This window comes from Argiope bruennichi, chromosome 9 (genome assembly GCF_947563725.1).
Source record: "Argiope bruennichi chromosome 9, qqArgBrue1.1, whole genome shotgun sequence".
NCBI classification, from domain to species: Eukaryota; Metazoa; Arthropoda; class Arachnida; order Araneae; family Araneidae; genus Argiope; species Argiope bruennichi.
In genome coordinates this window covers 71,396,006-71,422,164 of record NC_079159.1, presented here as the reverse complement: position 1 = coordinate 71,422,164, position 26,159 = coordinate 71,396,006, and the positions used below count along the sequence as shown (strand labels likewise).

The 26,159-nt window shown below is 26.6% G+C and overlaps 1 protein-coding gene across 3 annotated transcripts in view; it reads left to right on the top strand.

Annotated features, from left to right (window-relative positions):
- The window catches only part of LOC129983702 (uncharacterized), a 55,739-nt gene that overhangs the window by 6,645 nt on the left and 22,935 nt on the right, over positions 1 to 26,159 (top strand). For 2 of the 3 annotated variants that reach the window (XM_056093294.1, XM_056093292.1), the window contains exons 3-15: positions 7,153 to 7,362; positions 7,445 to 7,581; positions 9,938 to 10,048; positions 10,992 to 11,117; positions 14,861 to 14,920; positions 15,566 to 15,607; positions 15,798 to 15,893; positions 17,190 to 17,272; positions 17,520 to 17,595; positions 17,695 to 17,868; positions 20,511 to 20,631; positions 23,298 to 23,536; positions 25,606 to 25,726. In XM_056093294.1, the coding sequence (XP_055949269.1) occupies positions 7,153 to 7,362; positions 7,445 to 7,581; positions 9,938 to 10,048; positions 10,992 to 11,117; positions 14,861 to 14,920; positions 15,566 to 15,607; positions 15,798 to 15,893; positions 17,190 to 17,272; positions 17,520 to 17,595; positions 17,695 to 17,868; positions 20,511 to 20,631; positions 23,298 to 23,536; positions 25,606 to 25,726 (1,596 nt within the window). The remainder of the gene's footprint in view (positions 1 to 7,152; positions 7,363 to 7,444; positions 7,582 to 9,937; positions 10,049 to 10,991; positions 11,118 to 14,860; positions 14,921 to 15,565; positions 15,608 to 15,797; positions 15,894 to 17,189; positions 17,273 to 17,519; positions 17,596 to 17,694; positions 17,869 to 20,510; positions 20,632 to 23,297; positions 23,537 to 25,605; positions 25,727 to 26,159) is intronic. The other variant, XM_056093293.1, reaches the window with a different exon arrangement.

Below are 26,159 nucleotides of genomic sequence, written 5' to 3'. Positions count from 1 at the left end.
TCATTTTGTTAGGCATGGTATTTTTGATGTTTATAAACATAACATTCAAGCAATATCCTTGAACAACTCGAATCCCTTCAAGCACAAGTTGCTTCTTAATTTGTTTTGCCTTGTCGTTGTTTTTTCTTTTCATCCTATGGTTTAAATTTTGGTCTAATCAAAACACATCTGGTTTAACCCTCTGACTCCTGGTGATAGCTGAAACCTGAATATAGTTTTATGCAGAGGTTTGCTGTTTGGCTTGTGGAAATGAACTCATCTGTCTTCAGCACATTTATCCTCAGAATGGGAAAGCTACAATAAATATCTATTTGATTTTTTTTTTCAACAGATGTCACTGTATTTTCAGTTGTTAAGGAAGAACACAAGGGGCATATTCTAAAGAAATAGTCTCATTTATGTGCAAGGCTATTTTAACAAAATTGGTCTAAAATATTTTTTCATGTGTATTATTTTGTCTGAATCTACGACGTATTCTGAAATTGACTGTTGTCGCTTGATCTTTTTTAAAAAATTTAAAATCACAACTAGAGTGTACGCTTAGCTATATAAACATGTCAACATTTTGGTGATCGACACATATATACTTATTTTTTTGTACGAGATGCACCAGCATCTTTCTTAGATGTAGCAAATAGTCAGATGTGAATATTTGAGGAATGCAAAAGATTTTTTACGTAAATGAAATAGAATTGTGAAAGTTTATATTTCTTTACATGAAAAGAGATAAACTGGATATGTTAGTAAATTATATGATTAACATTATGGAATATACTGGATGTACTGAACTTAAAATATCTGTGTGATAATTATTTTAATTATATTAGAGAAGTCTTTTGAATAAAGTTTTTATAATTAGCTTAATTTTAACTTTAATATTTGATTATTCAGAAAGAAATTTTTTTATTTAATAAAATGTAAAATAAAAAATATTTCTCGAATACTAGGGAATTTAATGCGCTAAATTTGTAGCATTCTATTTCAATCTATATATTTTGAAATGTTTAATCAAAACATGAATTTTTTCAAAATTTTTTATTTGTCTGATGAAAACGAGCAAGGCCATTCTTTTTCTAATATTGAATTTTATTAGTTGTTTAGGCAATAATATATATCTATTTATTATTTATTATCAATAAAAAATGTTTTTTATTGATAAAAAAAAGATAAGACAAGATAAAAAGTTTTTTATCATGTATTATCGTATTTATCTTTAAAAAATAAATTATAACCTTATTTTTTTTAAAAAAAGATGAAATTATATTACTGATATATGCTTTATTATAGTCTGTGTATTTTCTGTAGATGGTTCAAGGTCACATTTTCTACCTCATTATTGGTTGTCTGGTATCAGTAATGTAGTAGAAAATGTGACCTTGAACCACCTACAGAAAATGCACAGACTATAATATAACTCATTACCTTTTAGTATTAACATTTAATGTTTTATATTTTGGATAATTTCATAACAATGTGCAACAAATAATTTTAAGAGAAAACAAATTTAATAAAAGTAAATTTTAAAGATGCATTTCCATTCATATGTTGTAAGCAAAGATCTTTTTATTTGAAATATTCCTTACTGCTTAGTCTGTTTGAAAATCATTATTATGGAATCCTGAAATAATTGTGCTTCTGAAATTCAAATTATTTAGTTTTTTTTTGTACATGAATTTAATATTTAATTGTTAATAAAATGGCAAAAATATTAATATTGTGCATTGTCTTTCAAGATACAAAATTTCATGACTCATTCCATTTTGTTACAAAAAAATTAAAAGCAATATAATTTTTTTTTTTTAATTTTTAAAATCTTGAATCTTTTAATCAAAGCAGAGCAGCAAAAGATGTTTTCATGTATGGAGCATTTTGATTAATTTTTTTCTTGTGTAAATGTAACTCAGCATACAATAAACACATTTCCATTATTAATGATACCCTTCATTAATAATAAAGTTTTTAATAAAATTAGCTTAGTGAATGAATTTTTGAGAAATACTGTTTCATATAGTGTATTCTTACACTATAATATTTCTCATTCAGTTCAATGCAAAATTTAATAAATAAAAAAAAATGACGTTAAAAAATCATTTTTGGATATATTGAGTATAAATTCATTGCAGAATTCTTTCTGTGTCATTTGAAGCTGTTACAGCTTCACGCCGATAGATGACGTATCTGTCGAGTACAAAGTTCTGTTAATTCTTTTTTGTTTCTGAACGTAGAGAGTGTAAGAACGATGCTAGCACCTAGACGTGGCACCCGATTGTGAGAGGTGTCCTAATCTGTAATAGTCTACATGAAGTGGCACAAAAAACGTGTCCGAAAATAAAATGGTGTTCAACAGAAAGAAATGAGAAATTATTTGAAGAGAATTGCATTAAGTGGTCCATCGACTATGCAGTATTGAACCATTGAGAGTTTTGAGAAGTCGGCAAGTGTTTATGTTTTGCCGCGTGTGTTTACTTGATATTGTTCTCAGTGATTTCTGAATCGTTCAGAGTGATATCCAATGGATATAAAGTGTAAATTCCTATGATTGGACTATCTGATAATTGGATTATTGTGTCCGTTTTGGTTTCAGGGTAACTGTGAGTACACTTTTGTTTTCCAAATTTCTGTATTAGTTTCGTTTTTATGAGTTGCATATATTCAGAGTTCTCTTTTCAAAATGCTTTCAAAACTTAAAAAGAGTGAATTAATTGAAGTTGCCGAGGAACTAGAAATTAATATTCCTGCAGGTGCCAAAATAATTACTATTAGAGATTTAATTGAAAAGAGCGAGATCTATAAAGATAATTATGAATTCGTAAAAACTGTAGTTGAGTCAATAATTGATAGGAAAAAAGATTACGAGAAAAATGAAGCACAGAAAGTAGAATTGGAAAAACTTAAACTCGCGCAATTAGAAAAACAACTTGAGCTTGCGAATTTACAAAAAGATGTAACACAAAAAGTTAATGTAACAAATAGCGATTCTGATTCGAAAATAAAATGGTGTTCAACAGAAAGAAATGAGAAATTATTTGAAGAGAATTACAGAAGCTATCCGGGTAGCAAAATTCATTCATCACTATCATAGCAGACATGTCTCCTCCTTAAGACTTTTTTGATGATAACTCGCATCCTGCACTTCACAGCCCAAAACCAACCCACAAACTTACATGATTGTGTTAGCAGTCAAAAGGTTAATACATATTAGTCTCTCTTGTTAGAAGCTATTCATCTAAAGAATACATGTTGATAGTTTAACTAACATATTTTCATAGTTTCTAAGTAGCAATTCAGATAATCGCAAGAGTAAATTTTGGTTTTTTTGGAGATACTTGAGGAAAGGGGGAAAAAAATCATTTTGCTTAAATTATTTGTGATGCTCATTTTCTGAGTTGCCACTGATTTTAATCCACATTTGAATTAAATCATCCCGGTTTTATTGAGATTTTGGAGAAAACTTTTACTTGACTGCTAACAAAATCTATGCTTATGTCAATTGCTATTGGTTTAATTTATTAAAAACTAAGAAATCTTTAAATTTATTATATTTTTATTTTATAGCAAGGTTTTTTTGCAACATTTATTGGGTGATATATTTGATGACTTTTCATCACAAAATTTCTACTCTTCCTGAAAATTTGGAGGTATTTCAAGAATGTAGAATCATTGATGAATGTGTCACTGTTGTGCTTTCTTTGAGTAAGAATGACATGATCATCTGTGGTTTGATTGAAATGAAACTATTGAATTAACCTGAGAATCTTAGTCGATTATTGTCTTTATAATTTTTTTAAATTTTTTTTTGTCAAGACTTAAAATAATTTATTTTCAACTTAAGTCTTGTAAGGTACATTTTTTTTTTTTGTTTGTAAGCTTTAAACTGAATGGTTGATTTGTTTTTATTTACTTGTGATTATATGATTTTGTAAATTTTATGGTATTACATCATAGTTAATTAGGCTTAGCTATATGATTTAGCTGCTGTCTTGTTACCAGTGTGTTAATTTTTAATTTGAAGCATAAATGGAAAGAGTTAGTTATATTATTGTTTTTATATATATCTTGCTTATTTCAAGTGAGAAATTGTTTTTATGGCAGATGTAGTAATTATTTTACAGTAATAGCGATTCAATACTCAACCCTATTTCTCACATCTTAACCTTTTTCCTATTTTATCTCTAATGTCTTTTGCCTATGAGTTAGTTGTAATCTATTGAAGGAAATTGTCTGTTTTTATCAAAGTAATATTTTTAAATATATTTCAGTTTGTATCACTATCCATAGTCCCATCCAAACTGTAATAATATATAATTTTAGATTTCTATTACAATATAATGTTGCTCTCCTTATATGGGCTGTATTTTAACATTTGTTCATTTTATTTACTGATATGCTGATGGAAAAAGATTATATGTGGAAACTTTTAACTGTGCAAAATTAGTTTGATTAACCAAATATTATGTTAAAAATTTCTCATCTCTGTTTTTGGTGCTTGGTTGCTTTTTTATTCTCCCCATCCCAACTGAAGGTCTACCAACATTGTCCTGATTCCCCCCACTCCTTCATTTTTTTAACCTACTTTCCAATGTTGGTTTCATTGTTAGTTATATTGTTTGATGTCATCATTACACGTACAATTATTTTTTGCTAGCTCAAGTCAAATTACTAGAATTAATGTCTAGTATTTATTATGATAAATACATAATTCATTTTTAGTTTCTTTTGATATTAACAAAATTTAACAATTCAAATGATGGTTAATGCTATATGAATTTTTAAAATTTAATTCGCATGAATTTTAATTCATGTTCTTTCTTTAAGTGTTAAGAAGCAAAACTAGTTTTTTTTTTTTTATCATTTTACACGTTATATTTAAAACTGGCTTGATTTTGATTTGCCACATGTTTTTAAAATTAAATGGGTTGAACATTTTTCAATTTACCTAATAGTATATGTCAATGTGAAAAAAGTACAGTGGATGCATTTTACGATAACTATCATATTGAAATATTTAAATATTTTAAATCAAAATTTAACTTCTACATATTTAACACTATTAACATGTTTTTCAGTCAAATTTAAAATGAAAAGTAGACTTGAATGTAAGACCTAATTAAAAAAGGTAATTTTTTTGGACAGAATGAAGAAAATTTTACTTTTTTTAGGTTATTTGTTAGAACTTTTTCTGAAAATAAATGTCAATTTCAGCCATCAATCTTGCTTTCCTTATCAAATTAATGAAATTATTTATCATTGAGCATTTTTGCATATTCTAATTCATATAAAAATTATTAAAATCTTCTGAAACTCCTCATTCTAGGTGAAATCTGTATTTTATATTATTTTTTGTTTATTTTAAAATTGTGCAGTTGCATACTATATAACTTATTTTAATTTTTTTCCAATTAAATTAGACATTGTAAAATTTATCTTTAAGTGTATATAATATTTTTCTTTTTCTTTTTTTGCAATATGTTTTTAAATATAGTACAGTGAATAGTAAGCATTTATGAAGTACTGCACTAAGATATAAGAAATGTAATAATTTAGACAGTTTCAATTACAATCTTGAGAAGAAAGAAACAATTATATGTTTCTTGAATGGAGCTTTTTTTTTTAAGGTGATAAATCCTTTGTGTTATTCTGTTGGAACAAATATACTATTGTTATTTTTAACTTAATTTTGAAGATCAATATTTGAAATTTTTAGGACCGTCTTCCAAATAATTTTTTTAAAAATTGAATAATTATATTTATGATGAATATGTTCATTTCATTTATTAGGAATTTTGTTGATTTCATCTTTTTTGTTATCAGTATTTTATGGAAAGAAATTAAATTCATTCCTAAAGAGTTACAATTTAAAAGAAATGATTACATGTTAAAAAAAGTTACTGCTATATAAATATTTTTATCCAAGTTTAATAATTCAAATCCTACTCTATGTAATAAAGAAACAGCTTGCATTGCTTTGATGATAATTTGTTGGTTGATGATAATTTGTTCAGTTGTCTTAAGTATAAAATATTGATGGTTCTGCTATCAGTATTGTCAAATATTAGGATTGTTTTATTCGAAGTTAAAGAAGTTAGGGAAAGGAATTACTTAGTCTTGATAAAATTACTTAAATCTGTTTTATTTTTTTCACAGGCTCATTTGTAAAAGTACATTTAATTAAGTAATATGATAAATGGACATCTTCGTAGATATATATTTCAGCATTTTCAGAATCATGTTTCATCATTCTTAAGATCATTTAATTTTCTTTTGTAATCAGTTATTTCTAATTCTAATATTTTTAATAGTTTTTCTTTAATTTTAGTCATTTTTTGTTGTTTAAATTAATATTATTCTATATGCTGTGTAGGCCATAAAGTATTATTTAGTTTAAAAAAAAAAAAAAATAGATGTGAAATTTTGAAGGTCAGGAAATTCTTCTAAATTCCACTTCCTTAAAATTTTACGGACTATCTTTTGTATCTTCTTCCATGACATCTAATTAAAATTTATTTCTTATGTACCTTTCTCATTCTGGATTCAGTTCCTCTTCAAATTTTTTAATATTGCTACTTTAATAAGGACAAGTTATAATGGAGTATTGGAAGGATTAAGTGAAAAGTCATTATCTTGATGAAACTAAAGTTTCATTTATTTTTTGTAAACAATGTAAACAGCAATTCCCAGAAACACCTGCTTTTCCTGAAAATAACCTGAATTTAGTAATTGTTTATATTATGTTGCAAAACAAATGTTGAACTTTAATGTAAATGATGTAGTGCATAATTTTCGAAATTGCATTTATTTTTTGCTGAATAAAATTTGCTGTAACAATGAATTAAAAAAAAAAAATATTTGCATATATTTTATATATGCATCACATTAACATTCTTTCAAATTTTTTACTTTTGCTAGTTTTTTTCTGTGTGTGTGTGTTTTAAATATCAAATAACTATCAAACGAGTGTAACTGTCAATTTTTAAAATATCGAGTAACTACCTTGTTTAGCCGTATCAGTGTGATATGAAGCGAGTATGTTTTGAACCTGGGTCTTTTTGTTATCAGATCTAACTATAAACAATATAGAACAAATTATTTGGTGATAAAAAACTTAATGATAAGACCAGTTTCATGATGGTAAAATTTTATTATCAATTTCAGGTGATGATCATTCAGAAAACAGTGAGGGCTCTGCTTCTACCAGTGGGTGTTCATCTCTAGTATCATCTCATAAAGAAAGATCTAATTGCTTAGGGCCTTCAAATTTGAGATTGAGTGAGTCTGCTCTTGCTAATCTACGAGGGACATTAAAAAATACTGTAGATTTAAAAAGAAGGGATCTTGCATCTCAGAAAGAAGGATTTTCTTCTCGTAAGTGTTGAAAAGTTATAAATGAAGTCATCATTTTTTGTGTGATAAAATCACATTAATTTTTTAAAAATTTTATATTTAGCTAATACAAGTGCAAGTAGATTGTCTTTGTGGTCTGGAGGCTTAAGTCCAGTTTCAAAATTCAATCGAAGATCACCTTCAGTTGCAAATAGTAGTCAACCTGCCTTTAATGTGAATGCATTTGTTGCCCCTTCGAAGGTAAAAAGTTATATTACTTAAAAATTTTGATGTACTGACATTTTTAAGTTTGAATTATTTGCATTTGTTTCATAAATAAATATAATGTTTCAGTTATGGCTCAATACTGCCTGAATTTAACCACTTTCTTGTAACAAATTTGTTAGGATTTATTGGTTGTACTGTGAAACCTGTTTAAAATATTGTTTTAGACAGTTACTTTAAAAAGTGTGATTTATAAAATTATATTTTTTGAAGTTTAAATTATTTATTATTCTAGCAATAAATAAATAATATAAAAATGTACTTGAAAGATATAAGCATGTTTGTTTTATTAGAAAATTTCAGAAAGAAATTTTATTTATAAAAAAAAAATTAATTTTGTTTAAAATGATACTTGCAAGCTTTATGATGTGAATGTTATTTGCATGCACAAGTGTTTCAGCCCACCTACGATTCAGATGGATGTTAGAATTTCTTGATACTGTTGCTACAAAATCTTAAAGACAGTTAATTAAGGATACGGTATTGTCAGTGGAAATTTGTATTTTGTTTCATGAACCATCTGCAGCCTTTGAACATCAAATCTATAGTGATGTAAAGATATGATAGGTTTGATGAGCTTTAGAAAACATTGTTAGATAAACTGTCTATGCATTCTTCAGCAATTTCACAAAGTTCATTGCTTGTGTTTTCATCCCTTTCTTCTAATAGTTTGGGATTGTAGATACTGTCATAGTATTCCAACTTCCAGACTCAAACACTTTTAATTTTTTTGCACCAGTTGCATATGGATTTGGCAACTTGTTATCCAAATTGTAAACAGATTTCTGAACTTTTTTTTTTTTTTTTCTTCTATAATATCTCTAGAAACTCTTGATTATACTTAAATCTAACAACTGCATTACTGACATGCAGTTTGGTGGGAAGTAAAACACTTTTGTGGTTTTTTTACACCTGGGGGACTGTTTTTAGATGTATATTTGGAAAACGTTGGGATGAAACGAGTGAACTATTTTCTTCTCGTGTAAGAATATCTGTGTGGTTACGCTTCTGGCTTCGTTCCAATGCATTTCTCCTGTGAACTGCTTAACATGATGCTGTGTGCGTAATCATCAATAACTATGTTTTTTTCCTTCTATGTCTAATAAATATGCTGTCTTCAAGAACCATGCTGAGATTTGTTGAAAATTAACAACAAATTGGTAGCAGACCATGGTTATGTTTTGTTGAAATTGTAAGTGGACTGTGTGGACTAAAACAAAATTGTCAGCATGGAGGAATTAAATGTCACTGTACCTAATGGAATTAATTACTTTATTTGGGCATTGAAAATACAGGCAGCACTGAGTTTGAAAAGATTGGACTCTGTGATATCCACGGTGAAACCAGACAATCTAAATGAAAAAGATTCAGCAGAATGGAATAAAAAAAATTCTGACGCTGTTGCTTATATTAAGTTATTATTGTCAGACGAACAGGCCCTACAGTTCGTAGCAGAGGAAAATGCAAAAATTCTTTGGGATAAAATAAAGTCAACATTCACGGGTCAAGCAGAAGATTGCAAAGTAGATGCTGGCAATGAAATGAAAAATCTTCAAATGAAAAGTAATGAATTGGCAAACGATTATGTTGCCAGAGCAAGAGGAATGGCTACAAAGTGTCATTCTTTAGGACTGGATGTCACAACTCGGGAGCTCATTTTTTATGCAGTGCACAGACTAAAAGGAAAATTATCTAAAGTACGAGAAATTCTAAAAACCCAATGTGACTGTTAATAGCGTGATATATTTGTCATTAATTATAAAGGTGAAGTTTTTGCATTGAAAAAAAATTGAGCTTTCAAGTTGCTGCTACTGATTTTTATAAAATCAATTTGCATGAATTTGATTTGAAATTGATAACAATAGAAAAAAAAATGATAATTATTCAGCTGCTTTTTCAGATTGTACCTTTAGCTCTTGAAATATTTAATACACATCACTTTTGTCTATTTCATTAATTGTCCAATCATCTATCTTTTTAGCCAACTTATTTATCACTTGTTAGTAGTATTAAGTTTTTAAGGAAGTTTCCAAAAATTATTTTTATGGTTGATCCTTGTTAAAAAATGCAATAAATTTTAATTCTATGAATTCTAATAGTAATATTTAAGTCATTAGGAAGCTATAAATAACCGTAGATGGATAATATGTTATCAAATTTATACATGATGAGCCATTAAGTGATTCTGAATACTTAACCGTAAAAAAATAATTATAAAATAACAATCCTCTGAAGTACAGTGTTCCCCTTAAAAACATTGTTACTTTTGCTATAATTATTTGTTATAAAATAGCGAATACTTTATAAATATAATTTTTATTTCTTTTTATAGGTAAATCAACAAATTGACAGAAAGCTTGCATCACCCTTTTATCGAGGGAAAACATCATTTGGTGGTGCATCTTCAACTCTAAAGATGCCAGTAAGCACTGCCCCTTATCAGGTAAGATAAATACTTAAAACTTTGTTTCAGTGCATGATTGTAAAATAATTTTACTGTATTATGATAATTTGTATTGAAAAATATTATTACAGTACAGAAAGTTGTTGCATTTTTTTGTAGTAATATTTTAATTTAGTCCTTGCAGCATTTGTAAATTTTAAATTATTAACTAAAGCAATAATGATTATGAAAACAAAGATCAAGAAATGATTGAATAAGAAACTGAAATACTTTATGCTTATCCATCCTATGTGGCGGTGACAATATGAAAATAGAAGTATATGCAATGAGTTATTTATCAAAGGATGCTCATTAGTTGTAATTAGTTGTAATGTGATGCTTGTAATGTTTATTTTTTCTAAATCATTTCATATAATATTTGACTTTAATGCTTTAATAAATGCAAATTCAATCCAGATTCTAAGAAATAATCTAGTTTCAAACTTTTAACATGATGATATAAACCATACTTAAAAATACTATTTAATAAAATCTGTTTTGCTTTTTCCTTGTGATAATATTCTAATTTATCACACACACACACACAAAAAAAAGAATGCATTTGTAAAAATAATGATATATGATGAACGATTAAATAATATTGATATATAATGAATCAATCTTCTATTCAATTTCATATTTAAGCTATTAATCAGAAGCCAAAATAACCTTGCTTTTTATTTTCTTAGGTGAAATCAAGATTCCTTTTGCTAAAAAAAAAAGTGTTTTAAAAGTTTTTTTTTTTTCATAATTTTTTTTAAGAAATTTTATTTCTCACTTCTCTTAAACTGTATTTCCCTGCTGTTGTTTTATTGACAAATTTTTTAATAAAATTCATAATAAATTGTTAATCAGTGCTATTTTATCAAACTTTTACTGTATCAATTTATAAGTTTGAGAGTCCTGAAATCATTTTAAGCATTTTAAAATGTGTTTTTCTTAGATTGAAAGGCCATCTAGGAATCAAATCAAAGTCCGTTCTAATCAACCTGAAGACAGTTTAGAAGGAATGAGTTCTGCAGCTAAAAGAATCTTGCTTACTTTAGAAAAGATGTCTTCACCTGTCATTGTATGTTTGCATATAATGTCTTATGTGTTATTCTTTTATTTTAACTTGCTTACTTATTTGTATGTTAGTAATTTCTTACCTGATGATATTTTATTTATTTTGTTAAGAAATTAATATACAGTTATTTATTTATTTCAGTTTTATAATATATAAATAACTTACATATTTAGTAAAAAAATTAATATTCACAGACTTGCTGACAGCTACAGACTCACCATAGATACTATGGTTTTTATTGAAAATTTATAGAGAAATGAGTTTTTTATGCCCTTTTCTCCCCACAATTGTTTTAGTTGCATTCCTTGATGACATGATAATAGACATTTTCTTAAAATAACAATTTCTGATTATCTTAAATAGATAAAATTTATACCTGATTGATCAAAATTCAATAATAATTTCATAAATTCAAAATTTTTACATAAATGTTTCCATATATATGAGTGTACCTGTACCTCTACCACCCTCATAGTCATTCTTCTACTAGATAACCCTTTTTGGCTTGCATGATAGGTTAGCTGAATCTGCATTGCCCATGATTAATGTTAGCGAAATAAAAACCAGAATTACATAAAATAATTGCTTTGAAAATGAAGTAAAAGAAATTATTTTGCATATTAATATTTCCCCTCCGCAAGAAAATAGTATTGCTGAAATATTGACAGTAAGAATTGAAAAAATGGCTTAAAATGAAGGTTCTTTGAATAAAAGAGAGAAAGGGAATTTAAAAGGTTGTTGCAAATGATGCTGTTAGAATTTAAATTTCTAGGAAAAAAAACTTGCGAGTTTTCACACCTGCTCATTCCCCTCCCACACCCACAAAAAATACATTATGATACTTCTGAGATCATTATGTGTTTTCAACTAATTTTTCACACTTGGCATGCAATTGTATGTAGAAAATTATAAATTATTTATTAGTAAATTTAAATTGTTTGAAATTGCATAAATTGTAATTAATTTCTTGTCGTTTATAAAAAAAAACAATGATTTAGTTTTCAAAATTACTAATTTGAATATATATATATGTGTGTGTAAATGTTAGAGAGAAATTAAAAAGCTAAGATAAATTATTTTAAGATGCCTAAAAAAAAAATATTTACATCATCAGAAAATTATTATTTAAAACTTCTTGGTACATAATATTGACTATTTCTCTGCTAGAGCAACAACAAACACTGAGTCAAGAGTTAATCATTAGAAGCCTACATAAGACTGTCTGTCTAAAGACATATTTGTTCAGCATTTTTTTTTTTTTTTCAAAATTTAGTCTTAAGTTTTTCAAATGTACTGAAAACTGCTTTTGTCTGAACCTGAATGAAATATTGCTGCCGGAAGGAATTATAGGTATCCATGATATAAAATATGTCTTGCCATACACAGAACCAATTTATTTTGCTTCAATTGTGTTATGTTGTAATTTGGTTATTGTTAAGCAAATCCATTGCACTTACCTTTTGTTGGAACTGAGTTTTGCAATTCTGGTTTCTGTTACGGGGGGGGGGGGGAATATCAGGGAATGGAATTAATATTAAAACATTTTTCAAAATTTAAGGAATTATGTCAAATAAAAAAAAATAATAGGATTGACTGTTTTATACTCTTTTTGTCAATGCAAAGATTTTGTCTAAAATCATTAGAAGCTGTACTGTGGGCAAATACGTGGAAAGAATCATGTCACTTAGTCACCTTTATGATTATGTGAAAAATTTCATGGTTGGACAGATTCATCTGGACATTGCATACACTTATGCACTTTTTTTTTTACAAGTATAGATATAATGAATATGCTTCAATATAAACCAAATTTTGCTGGTTTTCATAAGAATTTAAGGATTTTTTTAAAGCTTTGTATATTTTGTTTATTGTTAATGTGCAAATACTTTTTTAAAAGATAAAATTAACTTTAAATATTATACAATACAAAATATTAATGTTCCATGTATGTGTAAATACTGTTTTATTTGTAAAAATAAAACAAATGGATGCAAAGATTGCCAAAAAAAAAAACTACGAAGGCTCTAGTGGTGGAATGGAAAGTGAAGGTGCCAATCGACTCTTCCAGTGTTCTGTTTCCTCAAGAGATGTTCTCTATGCAATATATTTGGGGGATGATGACTCTAAAGGTTTCCTAAAAATAAGTTAATCCAAAGTATATGGAGATACATTTTCTGTTGAGAAACTGGAGTGTATTGGACATGTTAAAAAAAAAGAATGGGTACTCGCTTAAAAACTTTGAAAAATAGCTTAAAGTCAGTTAAACTGTCAGATGGAAAAAAAAATTCTGGACTTGGCCGGCTTACAGATGCTGAAATTCTGCTAATTCAGAAATATTATGGATTAGCAATTAGAAGAAATACTTCCAAATCAGTTGCAGAGTTGTTAAAATCAGTATGGGCAATTTACTTTCACAAGCTCTCAACTGATGACAAGCCCTAACATGGTTTGTGTCCTATGGGCTCTGAAAGCTGGTGTGGATATAATAGAAGTTTGGTGACTGGAGCATAGTATATTCATAAACATTCAACTTCCAGCACCTGTTTTATTAGCAGCTAAGAAAGTGTTTAGAGAGCTAACTGATAAGAGTTCTTAGCAAAATGTATTCATGGTTAAACACAAAACCCTAATTAGAGTTTTAACAATTGTGTCTGGCAAAGAATTCCTAAAAACGCATTTGTTGGACTTAATACATTAAAAATGGGTGTCATGGATGCTGTAATATGCTTTAATAATGGAGAGTTTACATTCAAATTGAAGTATTAAAAAATTTAGGCATTACACCTAGTAGAAATGCTTGTGATGCATTGAAAAAAATGGATTTGCTTCGTATCAGAGAAGCTGATATTATGTACAAAAAAGCTTGTAAAGAAGCAAGAACAATTAAAAGACAAATTAAAAGAATAGCTTAGCTTCAGGAAATGTCAAATCATGATGAATAGGACCCAGGGATGTTTTAAAAATTAATATAGATTATTTTGTAAGTAAATATATAGTTTTCTGCAATTTTCTCAAAACAGGTTTTTTTTCAACTTTAGATATGCATATAAAAAATAGTATTCATTGTAGAGATTTAAAATTTTATACTGCAATATACTTAATCATTATGTATCTATTAAACACTTTTTTATATATTTCTGGGTAGTAATATAATTTTAAGAGTATATATATGATGAAAAATAACACGTATTTTTGGGATTTTCTAGTTATATAAGTAATATTTTAAATTATTTTTATTTTTTATCTAATAAAACAAAAATAAGTTCATTGTAATTATTATTCTTTTACTCGCATATTATGCTGAGTTTGAGATGATATTAAGCAGAAGTTTTTTTTTCTTTTTTTTTCTGAGCATATCTATGTGTACCTGCATATCTGTGGATATTAGCATCTTAACACATTTTCAATTTGCTATAGAAAAATAAATTTAAAATATAACTATTTTTTTTTACTGTATTTAATTGAAAACAGTACATTCTTTCTATATATGCCATATTTTTATTGAGAAGTAATTTTTACTTGTATTAAATCCCCTTTATTTACAACTAAAATTTTGACTGTTTTCGTTTTTGAGACCGTCCTGTGTTCCCTAAATCTGGAAAAGATTTAAGGTGTTCTTTTGCAATATAGATTTAACTCGTAGAATTCTTAAAATATTTTCTGACATTGCATAGTGTATATTATTATTCATATTAAATATTTCTGTTTATATTAGCATTTATTTTAAAGGTTACTTTTTTTTACAGGATGTAAAAAAGATACCCAACACTAACAAGTCTCCAGTTGATTTATCTCTATATATGATGGTAAGGTGATAAATTTGTGTTTGTGTGAAGCATGCCTTTAAAATAACTTATTTCAAAATATAAAATAATTTTAGCAATGACTAAAGAAAAAAGAGAAAATTATAATTGTATTCAAATTTTTATAACTTTTATTTCCTCCCTTTATGTGGTCATTTTGTACCCACTCAACCACACCTTAGCATTCATGATCTCAGTTTTTGAGTGATTGTGGCGTTGTTGTTCCTTTTGTGATTTAAGTGAACATTCAAAGACTATCAATTAATTTTTTTTGTTGTTGATTTGATATAGAATGATAAACATGATTAAATCAAACCCTCTGTAATATTTACATTTTTTGACAGACAATCAAGGAATGATGATTAGCAATTTTTTTAGGTCTAGCAATGTCAAATCCCAACTATTAAAAATATTAGATGCTTTTTAAAAACTTTTTAATATGCAAGTTAAAAAACCCTGCTCGATTCTAAAAAAATATTACTATTAAAAACTTTAAATATGTGGGTTTTTTTTTTCTGTCAAATAAAATACCTGTAATGATAATATTTGAAAAAAAAAAAGTTTTTGAACTTTCAGGTGTCTATTAAAATATGTAAAGAATATTAATTTTTGACTATGCACTTAATTAAATATCTTTTTGTTATTTAGCCTCCTAAACATCGCAGCAATGTTGTGTCAACTCCTGCAGGTGTAAGTAATTTTCTCCATAGTAAATTGTTTTTAATATTTTAATGTTAATTTTGATTGAACCTTTTTATCTATATAATAATTAAATATTCATCCAAGCTTCATAGAGAATTTTCATGTTTTATTGTTTATAAAATTTGTGAAGAATTTTTTACTGTATTAACAGCAAAATTTGTATTATCTTTCATTCCAGACACCCAAAGGACCTCCTATAGCCAATATAAGTTCTATATCTAAATTAACAACTTTGAAAAGTTGTGGGATGAGAAAATTCCAGAATTCTACAATGGTAAGTTTTTTTTCTCCTTAAGGCCTTATCACACGGCCAAATACCGTCTGCACTTTCGTGGGCAAACATGCACGGAAAAATGTGTGTAGTGACGTCATGTGGGGATTTGCTGTATAGTAAACCTAAAACACAGGTGTACTTTATGGCTAATTTATTGCTCTTTATTCGCTTTTTCTGTTTGGTGAATATCTGTAGTTTACACATTTCGTTAGTGGGATTCCTGTTCATACATTCCATACATTATATCCTGGGATATATTGCTGTTTCATCAATTTTGCCAATTTTTCAGTAATAATGACAGGTTTACGTACAAAAAAAATTAATAATTGCATAATGTATCTGTATTGGTATTTCATAGATTAAATTGTGAAAATCAAATTGACACACAGAAATATGCTAAAAAAGCGATTTTGTGAGTTGGATGTGCAATTAATTTTAAAAATAAAAACTTCACTATTATTTATTAATCAAAGCATTAAACAATAACAGAATTATTCATATTCTTCAGTTCCCTTAAATGTACTATATAATGTGCTGAACAATATTTCAGAGGTAAAAAAATTAATTGATCCTTATTAACTTTCACAACAGCAAGGAATTAAATAATTTTTCAACTGTATGGAAGATGTTAATTACATAGTTTAGAAAATCATAAATTATACCATTATTTAAAAAAAAATTAAAGATTTAATCTGCTCAAATACAGTTCACAAAAAGAAGACAGTTCACATAAACATTAATAATTTTTTTAATTCTGAAAATAAATTTTCTTAGTTTTAATGACTATCTACGGGTGTCAATATCTCTTTGTCTTAATTATTGTACGAATTTCTTCGTGTAGCATTTGTCTTTAATAATAAATATTCAGTGGATTCGAAATAGCCGGTTTTTGATGAATAAAGTCGATCAAAACCCATTTTTTATCACACGACCATAGAACATTTTGGAAATGTGTTTACAAATTAGTTTCATATTGGCGCCAATCGCGCCATTCTTGGCAACTACGTCAGTACCAAAGCCATGCACGATTGGCTGAATTTCGTTTGCAAACAATCTTTCCGTCGCTATCGTCTACATTTTCAAGCAGGTTTGAAAAAGCTCACAATGACGGAAAACTTGCTTGACCGGTTGCCTGCGGATAAAAACGGAAAATTGCCCACGAAAGTGTAGACGGTATTTGCCCGTGTGATAAGGCCTTTACTATATAAAGTTATTGAATCTTCTAAGATGCTTCTTATAATGGCCAGTTGTTTTATCTGTTTTAAATAAATGTATTTTTTTTAATTATTATTATAGGATTCTCTTCCTCTTCCATCTGAAGAGAAAAATAAAGTTCCTGCTGATATCTTCCAAACAGATTCATTACAACAAATACCACTGTAAGTTAACTGTTATGCATTAATATTCATTAAAGTGTAAACATTGCTTTTATTTAAAGCAATGAGCTTTTACTATGACTTATATGAACAGCATTGTTGTAGTACTACAGCATTGTTGAAGTACTCCTGTGAATTTTTATTTATTAGCTGTGCTTAAAGTATATTGTTTATATCTATTTCATCAACTGTACATTTTAAAATTAATATGAGATAAAACGGGCTCAGATTTTATTGATTGATTTTTCAGTGCTAAAGGTGGTGGTAAAATGAAAAGCAAAATGCTTAAACAACATCAACCTAGTGCTGGAAGTAGCTCTTTTGAGGTATGGTAAAGAAGTTTTTATTATAAAATACATTTAGAATGAACTTAGTGGACAAATTATTTCTGAATTTGATTTTTTAAATTGTTATTATTATTTTAGCAGTTGGAACCTGCACCACTGCCCAATATACCACTTTCCATCTCTACATTGCCTACATTTAGCTTTGGACCGAAGCCTGACAGAAGTTCAGAAATTCTCAATAAAATTGGAAATGATTTTGTTTTCTCCTCTCCTATTGAAGTATTGCCTAAAGTACCTGTGCATAATAATAATGTATGTATACAAATGTTACAAAATAGCTTTTTTTTTTTAATTGTCAGTTTTCTGATAAGGAAATCCTACATACTTTTGCTCATGCATCAGTCTATTTTTATTTCATCAAAACTGAGGTCAGATAACAGATGCTGGAAGAGATGCTTATTTTTCACTCTGCAATATGTAGAAATATTGCTATATATATTTAAATAAATAGGGCAATTGAAACAAAATGAAAGTCAACATCAGAGAATTGTGGAAAAAAAATGAGTTAAAAAAAAAAAAAAAAAACGGGCAGAAGGTGTTTTTTTTTTTTTTTTTTTTTTTTTTGTGTACTCACTGCATCATCTTTAAAAATGTCTTGAGATTCTACAATAAACAGTATCTTTTGAATCAATATATCTTTTGCTCCTTCAAGGCACAAACACACACATACTCCTATAAAATTCATATTTGGCTGGGAGAATGATTCATGAATTTTTATTGCAAAAAAATTTGGAATTTTTCTTCTTTTTTTTATATATAGGAATATTCAAAAATTAGAATGGGAGAAATTAATTCAGTTTAGCAAGATTTTTTTTTTTCCATTAGACATTGATTAAATAAAAGATTTGACAAAAAATTAATCAATACTTTTGAAGCAATATTGTAGTTTAGTTAAGGAAATTAAGTTCTTAGATAATGCGGTAAAGAAACTGGAATTTGCTTAAATGCTGAAAAAATATAAACAGTTTTTTTTTTTTTTTTTGATTATTTGTATAAAGTTTGTAATAAGTTCAGAAAGAAGGGGAAAAAAAAATAAAACATTTTTCATTGTTAGATTGAATTTTTAAATAATTCTTTTGTTTTTGTTCTTTGATAAATATTTGTTTTGATATATGTCCGTACATCATTTAAAAAAATTATTTAATATTTTGTGCCTGTGATTAAGAATTATTAAAAAGGCCGTTTGAGTGTCTTGTCTTTTTCTTTCATTTATTAAATATTTTGTTATAAAATTTGTCTACATTTTAATTCAAAATATAAAAAAAACTTGTCAGAATTGAATTCATTATTTTTCATTACTATCTAATCATATGAGGTGGTGTAAGAGTTGAGCTATTAACTGCCTCACTCCTGATAGCAGTTCAAATCTGATTTCAGCTGTGTATCAGAGTTTGTATACTTACAGAATGTTAAAATTTCTAATATTATAATATATAAATGGCAATTATTGCAATGAAATTATCTTTCTGTCTTTGAAATATTCAGATACAGACATAAAAATACAGAAATATGTATAAGTTTAAAATTAGGAAAGATTAAAGTCTTAAAATTAACTTGAAAAAAATGTTTTGTCAGAAAGAAAAAAAAGCTGTACATAATTTAAAAGTGGTCTTTCTTTTTTGTTTCTTTATATTTTAATGTGAATTAATCAAGAGCTTCAAGAAATAAAAATGGTTAAAAAAACTGTTTAATATTTACTGCTAAGCCTTACTGTGCCTTAGAATTCTGAAAAGTTCAGAAAGCTTATTGGGATTAAATTGTTTTCTTAATTACAAATATTTGGCAGGTTTCTTCCAAAAATTTTAATCATAATTTTTTTAAGAAATGAAATTTTATTGCCAATATTTGCTTTATTATGAAGATACTTTAATGTACTTTATAATTATTAATAGACTTATATGCACCTCATATTCAAATCATTGTAGAAATTAATAAATAAAAAATGTATATATAACTTTAAAAAAATATTTTCAGAATCTTACTGGCAGTAAAAATTATTAGGATTTAGGACAAGTAGAAATATTTTTACCATTGATGAAATTAACAAACAACCGAAGTCAACTTCTACACCATCAGTGTATGTGCAAGTGTTTTGTCACTACAGACTAAAATATATGGTAGTCATAAATATATATGATTTTGAAATATATGGTATTGATTTTACTGGTAGTTGCAAACTTGATTATCATGTTGGTTTAGTTGTTTTGAATCATGCTATCATTTCTAGGAATTAAACATTGCTCAGTTTTTATTCGAGAGAATTTTACTATTTATGCTACTTCAAAAACAATAAGGCTTTTATTGAAGAAAAAGTGGATAACCTGCACAGATTTAAAAAATTCAATTGAAACAGTTCCAGTGAAACAGTCATCATTTGGTTCTTAGAATAATAAAATGATTTTTTAAGGTACTAACTAGACCATAATTTTAACATTTTATTCTGTTAAATTCCTCGGCACATTGTTTATCACTAGAAATAACCGAGTTGATACTGCAGGAAAAATAGCTAGTTACATTATTGAAACTTTTTCTTTTAACTTTTAGAATTCTTTTTTAACTTTTAGATCTTTTTTCTTTTCTTTTTTTTTTTTTTTCACTAATTCCAATTTGTTAATTTTGCTGAATTGGAGAGGGAAGAAAGAAACAATATTTTCTAATTCTTCTGAAGCATAGGTATTTCAATATTTTAAAGTAGATTGTTTGTATAAGTAAATGACTTTATATGTGATTTAGTTGATGTATTTTCAAGTCATATGTCCATTTTAGTTCTGTAAGCTCTGCATTTTCTGTTAAATTGCTTTGTTTTGTGTGTGCTGAATTTCTTTTGTTTGTGGAGACCAAGAATTAATTAAACTTTAAAAATCTTACTCTTATTGTATTTCCTCCCTTTTTAGCTTACTGTGATCCTTCCACCTGGTAGTTGGGAATGTTATGTATGTCTAGTGAGGAATTCTTCAGATAAACAGAAATGTGTAGCTTGTGAAGCAGCAAGACCATCTAAAACAAGTTCGTCAGGTAATATAGTTTTTTTTTTGGTCAAGTATTTTGCTGTTTTTCTAATACATAGAGGTATTTGGTATTGTCTGCATTTCTACATCACAATATATAGTTAGAAATAAAATTATAATATGCCAATTCGTTGTAATATTAAATTAGTATATTTCAAGTCACAAAATTGAAACTTCTTTTAAAAAGCTAAAGTTTAACCGAAATAAAAGTTAAAGCTAAATAATAAAACAGGCATATCTATATATAGTCATATCTATATATTTAAAAAATGCTACATTTGCTTTACCTAATAAAAATCAGCCAGTTGATATTTTTTGCTATTTTAAAATGCTGCATTCTGCAAAATGTTTTTGAACTAGATTTGCTATAAATCCAGTATGCTGTTTCTGCGAGACATTATAATGCTCAAACTGGTTTTATCAATAATAACAGTGCACTTACTGAGCTATTTTAACCAAGGAATAATTGATTTTCTGAAAATGGACATGTGCAAAATGACTAATCATTTGAATTCAGAATGAAATCTTTGATTTTTGACATTACATTGCCATTTGACATTATGTGTGCCAATATCAATCTGTCCACAGTTCATAAGAGAAAAATATCAGTATTTGGTATATATATATATATTTTTTTTTGTAATTAAAAATTGTAAAATTGAGTTTGACTTGCGATGTATTGCCTGAATGGCTATCACTGTTACGATTTTGCAATTCACGATATAATATGATGCAGTATAGCTTATGTGAACAGCACAGTAGTTGGACTAAAACTTGTTGATAAAAAGAATGAAGGAAACTGTAATAATTCAGCTTTTATATTTATTAGAATATATTTCTTAATATTATTATAACTAAATTATATGGGAATTCCATTATAGATTCTATGCAGCAACAACAAAGCAAAAAAGTTTAATTAAAAATGGGAAATCCATCATGATTTTATCAAAGAAATGAAGGAGAGGGGAAGCAATCATCATACCTTAGTTTTAAATAGTGGAGGAGAAACTTGGCATTTAATATATGTAAAAACTATGAAAATTTTGTAATTTTATTGCAGTATTTAAAAATATTGAACAAAAACTATGAATTAAATTATTAAGGATTTATTGAAATTAGAAAGTAAAAAGACAATAAATTGGAATCAATTTATTTTGCATTCAAGTTGTGTAAAAATTATTTTTATGCAATATTTTCAAAAGATAATGCTGAGTTTTTCATTTTCACATGCAGAATATATTTGGTTTGAATTTGTTAAAGTTAGGCTAAATGGTCTTCACTGGAGAATGTGAACAGACATTCTTACTTTTATTAACTAGTCAAGGTTTTGTTTTTATCTTCTATGCTATCTAACAAATAAGAATGATTTTAATGCTTTCTTTTTTTATGAAATGGTGATATTTTTCTTCTAGATTTGCATCTTATGTATATATTCTTTATCTGAAACAAGAAAAAGTATATTCTGAACTTTTCTAAACACAAAAATTGGAAATTAAAAATCTCCTTAAAAAAAAAAAAAAAAAAAAAAAAAAAACCTCTTTGAATTATTCTACCATTATTTTTTAAAACTTGTTTTACTATATAACATTTTTTGATAATGCTTATTATTGGTCTTAAAATAGTGATTGTGATTAATAATTAAATAATAATAATAGTAACTGTGATTAATAATAAAATTATGTGAATTGCTGAATTGAAGACAACCTTAATTACTTTTTCAGCACTTGTTAACAAAATTTGAAATAACATTTAATAAATATTAAAAATTTTGAAAGCATTTTGATTTTATTAAAATGTACTTTCTATTTTCTTCTCTCACCTTGCACTTCCTTAATTTTCCGATATTTTTTATATAACTTTTTTCCAATACTGCCTTTTGCTACATTTAAAATTAATAGATTAAAAAGAATAATTTAAAATTGTTGAAAGTGTAATTACAGGTTTCCACAGCCCGTGAAAATCCTTGAAGCTTGCATTCATTTTTTCAATTTACAGACAGAGAACTAAAAACTCGAAATCTAAAAATGTTTGTCTATGATTTCAGATAGCATTATAATAACCAATTTTCAGAAAAAGGAGAGGTTAAACTTAAAATTTTTTTTCTTCAATTATTTAGTCAGCGCATTTTTCAATCATCTTAATGTTTATGAACACTACTATTTAATGTTCTTCGAGCACCACTTTAAGAAGAAAGGCACCGTTAATGTTAAATCTGCTGAATTTCCTTTATATTAGAAAATGAAATTTGTATGATTTTTTTTTTTTACTATAAAACAACTGCATTTTAATATTGTTAAGAAAATTATTTCTGTTTTTCTATAAATTATTCTATATTATCAGATATTTTTTGTTTATAACTTTTCTATTCACATTGCTTTATAATGCAGTTGATATAAAAAATATATTTTTAAATGTAAAATATGTAATTAGATCAATGGTTAAAGCAAAGTGTCCTGTTGTGTCTTTTCATCTGATATCTAAGTATTTACTTAGATTTTTTTCATATTATTTATTTATTTTTTTGTATGTCAATATAACTATTTTTTATATGTAATATATATGAAATTAATTCATAGAAGACATGAATTAACTTTATAATTGTCTAGTTAAAAAAAATACTATATTCAATATATTTTCTTTAACTTCTTACAATTAACTTAATTTTTTCTGTAGGTCTGACAGATTCAAAAAGTTTCAAGTTTAGCTCGCCCATAACTTATGAATTCAGTTCATCTTCTACTTCTCAAACAACAACAACTTCAACTTTTACATTTAGTTCTAGTTGCTCAGCAACAAGTTCTTTCTTCACTCCTGTTACAAGTTCTGTTACGTCTGTGAACAACACAACTGAACAGAAAGCTCCACCATTAATTGAAACATCTACTCCTAAACCATCTATTTCTGAATTTAAGGTATGTATGTGACTATCTTTGGAAACTGTTTATGAAATTTATAATTTTTTTTGAAAGAAACGTATTTTTTTTTATTGTTATGAGGAGTAAAAATAAGAATTTCAGTGGTGTTTCAATGAGAATTTTGTCAGATTTGAAATTTAAGCAATTTTTAACTAAATTTTAGTAAAAATTTACATATACTCTGAACATTCTTTGAGTCATTCTTTCAGTCATATTCATACAATGCTTAATTAATATACTTATCTCTGCTATGAACATAAATATTTTCATGTATCCTAAAAGTTTTCGAATTATTCTTTTTTTTGTTAAAAATTCAAAGTTTTGATTTTAAATTTTAGATTTAAAAAAAATAAAAGATTGGTAAAATATATAAATATGAACTGAAATATTAGATTCTTGTTCATACATAGCATAACTAGAATCTTACTTTTGGTCAAATTTTATTATAATATCTAAAACTTTTTCAAAGAGATGTTGATTGAAAGGAAAATAACCAAGAATCACAGTTTTCCAGAAAATGTATTTGAAAATTTTCATACAGGATGAAAGAATTTGTAATCATTATGTAATGTTAAAACTTGCTGTGTAGTTCAAACTCTTTTGCTTATTTTTGAACTTTATTTGCTCTTTATTTTTTATTAATATTGTATTAGACAGTGTTTGATTTCTCTTTTATCTGAATTCAGCCAGTTTCTATGTGAATTTTTCAAGCATCAATAAATTAATTGATATTTCTAAATACTTGAGAATGAATAATATATCAAAACAACATTAATTAAATAATTTCATTGCACTATGTACTTTTCTTTCTTATGAGCAAAATCTTATTCTGGCAAAATAAACTATTAGATGCATTTTCCCCTCCCCTTGTCATTTTGATTCACACTGTTTAAGTGTGATACATGTATTTAGTCTTAGTTTGACTAGTTCATCTTCATGGTTTATCTGCGGTTGCTACTCTTTTTAATTTTTTTGATAATCAGAATTTGCTATACTCTTAAATAGAAAGTAAATATCCTCTCTCCCATATTTCATCTAATCCTTGTTTAGTTAAAATCAATGCCTTCTGGAGCATGGGCATTAGTGAGGAGGTTATCCATGTCTGAAAAAAGAGAGTATATGAAATTGATAAAAATTTACAGTATTCATTTAATCTATTTTTTTAAACATGTTATTGGAAATATTTTTTTTACAAAGAAAAATTTAGTGAGAAGAATCAAATTTCCACTTTTTATAGTGTAATATAAGTTAATAATTTTGCCCTTGTGCAACTGGTTTTTAAAAAATTAGATTTGAGTTAAAAGTAATGCAATTTTGCTGTTACTGAATGATTTAATTTATTTTGATGTAATACCACCTCCCTGTTTAAAAATGCATACTATTATTGCCAATATTTTCTTGTATTTTTTTTAAAAAAAATTTGTGTTAAGTTAAAGTTATTATTCATTAACTGTTTTTGTTATTATTATTCAGTCTTGATTTGAATGTTACATACCCTCCAAGATCGCTACCCAGTCATCAGTATCACTTCCTATCAATATGTTACACCTAACATATTGATATATAACATAGTATTTACAAATATTTAAAGAATAGATATTTCCAAAAATTTAATTAATTAAAACAAATATTTTAAACATTATTCAAAAATTATTTAACATGCATTTATCATTGACTAAATTTGAAAGTGAAATAATTTTTAAAAAAGTCACACAATTCAGTTTTATTGATCAAACAAATGAACACTATTTGTTAGACATTTATTTTTTTCCATCAAATAGTAAACACATTTTTGTTTTCTATTTCTACTCAGTTTAACATCAAAACAAACTACCATATGTATTTTTGTTATGAAGAATGACTCTAAAAGTTTTTGCGTTCAAGCTGCAACAAAATTGCATTTTTTAAAAATATATATTTAATTATTCTAAAAATTCTTTCATTACTAGCATTGTGATGAGCAAGGATTTGGGAAAGAATTTCTTATGCATGTCCAGGCCGTTTACTAAATATTTAATAAACATTGAAAATATGATATTTATTGCATTCTCTCGCTCCCTTTTTAGTTGTCTGTGTTTAATCCACCTGGTAGTTGGGAATGTGATGTATGTTTAGTGAGAAATACTTCAGATAAACAGAAATGTGTAGCATGTGAAACGCCAAGACCATCTAAAACAAATATGTCAGGTAATATACTTTTTTCTTTCTGGTATTTTGTGTGATTCTAATGGTTGCTATATTTCTAATATATTTTAAATTAATAAAAGTAATAATTTAAATTTGTTGGTAATGCAATAAAGATTCTACCTGTCAGACAGAAATCAGGTCCCTCTCATGATGAACCAAATATATCCAACCATTTTTTTGTAACATTACCATTTTTACTCTTTTTTTTTTTTTTTTTTTTTTTTTTTTTTTGCACAGGATGTATGATAATGGTGGTCACTGGCTGTTTGAAAACTTTCCTTGTCTTCAAAATTCATGTTATGAAAGGCTATAAGAGCTGTTAATAGCATTTCTATGAGTTTTTCAATAAAGATTGTATGCTAATAGCTAAGTCAATACTAGAATCTTCGTGGTTAAAATTCAAAAAAATTTTATTACTAAGAAAAATATTTCA